Below are 5,507 nucleotides of genomic sequence, written 5' to 3'. Positions count from 1 at the left end.
TTTCATACGTTTATTCCTACTTACCTTTTTCTCACTCAGTTGGAAGAACTCTGGGCACGTTTTACACATTTCCTCCAGTCCAGAACTTTCCTTTCAAAGTTACGTGTTTTGCCTTGTAGAAAGTTTCTATTTTTCCGTATTCAGATTTAAGCTGCCCATGGAAACTAATACAAGCACTAATAGAGGAGAAAAAAAAAATCCATGAACTGAAAAAAGATTTGACTCGTTAGTTTAGAAGCGTGAACTGGGTGCCAAGAAGGAGTTTTTTTTTTTTGAAGACCCAGAAGGCAGTTTAAAGCGGCGCACAGCCGGAAGAGACCGGAACAGCTGAGTAACAACCGGAAGCTGTTAGTTAGCGTCTGCGGTCTCTTGCGCCTGGCTGGGGGCTGGAATAGTCTGTGGTCTGACCTCTGTTCCTTTCTCAACTGCCGGGGTGATCACCGGACGTAGAGAGCCTAGGGCAGTTGACCAAAATGCCAAATGTGAAAATCTTCAGCGGCAGCTCCCGCCAGGACTTATCCCAGAAAACTGCCGACCGACTGGGCCAGGAGCTGGGCAAGGTGGTGACCAAGAAATTGAGCAACCAGGAGACGTGCGTGGAGATAGGCGAGAGTGTGCGAGGAGGGGACGTCCACATAGTGCAGAGTGGTTGTGGCGAAATCAACGACAATCTAATGGAGCTTTTGATCATGATTAATGCCTGCAAGATTGCCCCAGCCAGCCGGGTTACTGCAGTCGTCCCGTGCTTCCCGTATGCCCGCAGGATAAGGAGGATAAGAGCCGAGCCGCAGTCTCCGCCAAGCTTGTTGTAAATACGCTGTCTATAGCAGGTGCAGATCATATCATCACGATGGACCAGCATGCTTCTCAAGTTCAGGGCTTTTTTGATATCCCAGTAGACAATTTGTATGCAGATCCAGCTGTCCTGAAGTGGATAAAGGAGAATATCTCTGAGTGGAGGAACTGCACGATTGTCTCTCCAGATGCTGGTGGAGCTAAGAGAGTGACCTCCGTTGCAGAAAGATTGAATTGTGGACTTTGCCTTGATTCACAAAGAACCGAAGAAGGCCAGTGAAGTGGACCGAATGGTACTAGTGGGATATGTGAAGGGTCGTGTGGCTATCCTTGTGGATGACGTGGCTGACACTTGTGGTACAATCTGCCATGCAGCGGACAAACTTTTCTCAGCTGGAGCCAGCAGAGTTTCTGCGATCTTGACTCATGGAATCTTTTCTGGCCCGGCCATTACTCACATCAACAGTGCAGGCTTTGAAGCAGTAGTAGTCACCAATACCATACCTTAGGAGGATAAGGTAAAGCACTGCTCCAAAATACAGGTGATCGACATCTCCATGATCCTTGTGGAAGCCATCAGAAGAACTCACAATGGGGAATCTGTCTCCTACCTGTTCAGCCATGTCCCATTGTGATAGAATAACGTTGGGGTTGTTGTATTTTAAATAAAGTAAGATAAAATAAAAATATACCCTGACCGTTGGTTTCCCTTGGCGTTTGATGAAAAGTTCAGCAGAAGACCCTGTTTGTTCCAGTGTGGCTTTCTACATCCCACATCATGTATATTAGATGCTTATTTTAGATTGGAGAAAGACAGATTGAGAATAATTGCTGGAATATCCTATCTGAGTTGTCTCATTCTGGTTTCTTTGATGATTTTGTGAGCCTTGCAGCTCTAACTACAGTTCAGCTGCTGACTTCAGACTTTGAAGGTGTTGTGTGGAGTTGTATGAAATTAATTGGGGAAACTTAGACTACTTTATATGTGAATGCTTCAGGGTTCACTTTGTTCAGAACAACTAACAATGCAACCAACCCAACCCACCACCACCACATCTCCCTCCCACCAACCCCCTCTTATTCCCTGTATTCCCCTCCCCTCTTCCCCATTTGTCACAAGTTCTCCAAGATCTGTGCTAAATTAATCAAGAGTCCTGAGCAAACCAAACCTAGTTTACCTGGTTGCTGAGCCATCTACAAGGCAAGAGCAGCAGCTTTCAGCTTGAACAGCAATTGGGTAGGATTATGAGAAAAGGCTGCAAAGTGCAGCAAATGCTTCTTGAGAGGAAGAAGATAAATCTGTCACCATCTGTTTGGAGATTACATGTTTTGGATTCTCCAGTGTACCTGTTCTTTTTGATTTAGTTTTACTTCTAACCATCTTGACATTTTCCTGGTCAAACATCCTGTTGGATCCAAATTATCAGTGTACCAGTCTTCTGGAAAGCAAATCCACTTCCTGCTATATAGTCTCTAAAATTTGCACCAGATGTTTTTGCTGTAGCTTAATCTTAGCCTGCTACTGCCGTGGTAGTAGATTTTAGGTGGTGTTGTAGTACCTTTTGATTAAGCATTTAATTTTAATCTTTCTTCCTTGCCTCTCAGATGACTTCAGATTTATATTTCAAAACTTATGTTATTGTCTCTTGTAGGGAAAACCAATAAAAAGTCTGCATGTATGTGAGAAAAAGTCCACATTAAGATATATCCTGAAATTTCTGATTTCCAAGAAAATTCAGACAGGCCCTAAAAGATTCTGAAAGGTAAAACGTAAGATAGTTTTAAAGAAATAATATTCAGTTGCTGTCAGACTTCTCATTTGATCTCTCAGGTAATAAGCAAAATGGAACAATATTTTTGCAGTTCTAAAGGAATATTCCTTTTAACCTAAATTTGTGTGCTTAGCCAAACTATTATTTAAGTTTGAGGACAAAATTAAGGCATTTTTATATATTAAAAGACTCAGAAACTTTACCACCATGAATGCTTCCTGAAAGTATCACTTGAGGATACCGAAAACAACAAGTATGTACAACTAAGAGGAACACATGGAATGAAAGAGATAATGGTGAGCAAAGAAAGAAGTGAAACTGATAAAATTTTTTTGTGAAATTATTGTGAATATTATCACAATTATTAAGATAAAATTCACATAAAAATTGAGCCACAATGTAAAGCAAGTTATTTAAAAATCTGTAAACAAAATTCCAGGTGATATCCACAAAACATGAGAGGTTAGGATTAGTCTATGTATATTAATGGTCTATCTAGTTTGAGAGGGCAGTTACTGACACCAGTGATTGACATGATAGAAAGAAACGAAGTTTAAATATGTTTTCTAAAATTCAAGGACAAGCAAGAGAAGAAAAGAATGGGATAAATTACTTCCAAACTCCTAGACAGAAAAAAAAATGGCATAATAGCCATAATAATGGCATAATGGCACAGTAAACAAAGTAAACAAATCCAGCTGAATGTAGGAAATGAGGAAGAAAACAGATCAAATAGAAAATACCAAATATATGTTATCACAAATAAAGTCAATATATTAAGTTAATCTGATAAGAGATAGATTATCAGAATGAGTAGCAAAAATATCTAATGCTATGCTGTTTATGGGAGACACACCAAAACAAAAAATTAGATATAAAAAGATAATGAAAAACATACCGAGTAAATGCTTGCAAAGAGGAACTAGGAGTGGTACTTCTAGTCAAAGTAAAAACAGAATGTTTTGCTGATTATGAATCTTTATGAACCTAACAATTCAACATCAAAGTATAAGAAGAAAAATAAAACAGTGAGAATATAAGGAGAAATGTATAATCTACATTAACTGTGAAATTTTAACAAAACTCTCACGTAAATAACCAAGAAAAGATATTATAGGGTTTAAAATAACTCCACATCACAATTTAATAACTATACATGGAAATTAAACAGATAATTCACATTTTTCCAGCATGAATGATAACATTTATAATATTAAAAATGTAGTAAGTCACAAAAAGTCTTCATAAATTTTTAAAAAGGAATTTATAAAGACTATATATAAGTAAAGTGGATTTACTACAATCATCCAGACTGCATTTTGAAAAAATAAAACTCTCAGTAAAATAGTAATAGAATGAAGTTTGCTAGATCTAATAAAGAAAATCTACTAGAGACCTACAAAGATACACTTAATGATGAAATACTGAAAATGTTCCCATTAAAATCAGGCATATTTCAAAGCCAGTGAAATAAGGCAAGAAAAAGAAAAGAGCTAGCAACACTGGAGCGAAAAGAGGCAAAACTCACATTATTTGCAAATGTCATGATTATCAACAAAAAAATCCAGCAATCAGAAGAAAAACTATTCCTACAAGAGGTCAGTAAAGTGACTGTACATCAGGTAAATAAAATAATAGCCTTTCCTAAATACCAACAAATCCTAATTGAAAAATATAATTGAAAAAAGTTTCCACAACCTGGAGCAATAAAATCTGCAAAATAACCAGTAATAAACTCCCAAACTGTAAGACTTGTATGAAAGAAAATTATGAAAAGATATAGAAAATAACCTGAATAAATGTGTTATGAATCTGGAGATGAAGAACAATATGAGAGTTTCCTCAAATCATCTAGTCAGTATAAACCCAGTAAAAATCCGAAAAGGATTTTTTTTAAGAGAACTAGATAAACTTTTCTTAAAGTTGATCTGGAAAAATAAGAGATCAAAAATATTCAAGATCTTTTTGAAAATGTTTTTGTACTACAATATATTAAAACATTGTAAAGCTAACAGTAATAAAACTGTTGTACTGATGCAGGGATGAACATGTAAATTAATACTGCAGAATTTAGATTCCTGAAACAGACCTATGTATACTTATGGGAATTTAGTACACACATACACTATTTAGTGGAAGGATTATGTTACTGGAAAAAAGGAGCATAACTGAATCAATTCTATAGGAAAATCACTATTACAAAGTCCCTCTGGAGATGCTTTCCTGATATCCTGCCTTGGCAACCACTCCTGAAATCTACTCAGATTCTCTGAAAGGGGGGATAAGACTCCTGCCATAGTTTTTTTTCCTAAGTATCTTCATATACATGTTGATCAATCAGATAACAGTGATGCTTATAATGGGCTTTTTTTTTTTTTAATTATTTATTTATTTATTTTGGCTGTGCTGGGTCTTCGTTTCTGTGAGAGGGCTTTCTCTAGTTGCGGCGAGCGGGGGCCATTCTTCATTGCAGTGCGCGGGCCTCTCACTATCGCGGCCTCTCTTGTTGCAGAGCACAGGCTCCAGATGCACAGGCTCAGTAGTTGTGGCTCACGGGCCTAGTTGCTCCGCGGCATGTGGGATCTTCCCAGACCAGGGCTCGAACCCGTGTCCCCTGCATTGGCAGGCAGATTCTCAACCACTGCGCCACCAGGGAAGCCCCTATAATGGGCTTCTTAATGTCAGTTGTCATTTATCAATTTCTAGCTCCTTGATGATCTTAACTTTCTGTTTTCTTGATTATATCCTGGAAAGCACTTCCAGCCTCCTTAAAACTTCCACTTTAAGCACCATTATAACATTATTACCTTGTTTATATGAAGCATATCCAATGTTACTTTTACACATACAAGCAGTCATTTTGGACAAACTGTTCTCAGAATACAAAATAGATGAAAGAGGCCATACCATAGTAAATACCACACACTGCAGAATATATTC

The 5,507-nt window shown here is 37.8% G+C and overlaps 1 protein-coding gene across 1 annotated transcript; it reads left to right on the top strand.

The window, feature by feature from the left end:
* The first annotated feature begins 455 nt into the window (after window positions 1-455).
* Window positions 456-1,430, top strand: PRPS1L1 (phosphoribosyl pyrophosphate synthetase 1 like 1). Its single transcript, XM_028164567.2, is given in 3 exon segments — window positions 456-756; window positions 759-1,030; window positions 1,032-1,430. Coding segments are annotated over 3 exon segments (954 nt in total). The 5' UTR covers window positions 456-473.
* Window positions 1,431-5,507: the final 4,077 nt, after the last annotated feature.

This window comes from Balaenoptera acutorostrata, chromosome 7 (genome assembly GCF_949987535.1).
Source record: "Balaenoptera acutorostrata chromosome 7, mBalAcu1.1, whole genome shotgun sequence".
Taxonomy (NCBI): Eukaryota; Metazoa; Chordata; class Mammalia; order Artiodactyla; family Balaenopteridae; genus Balaenoptera; species Balaenoptera acutorostrata.
The sequence above is the reverse complement of the archived record's forward strand: the minus strand, read 5'-3'. Positions and strand labels throughout refer to the sequence as shown.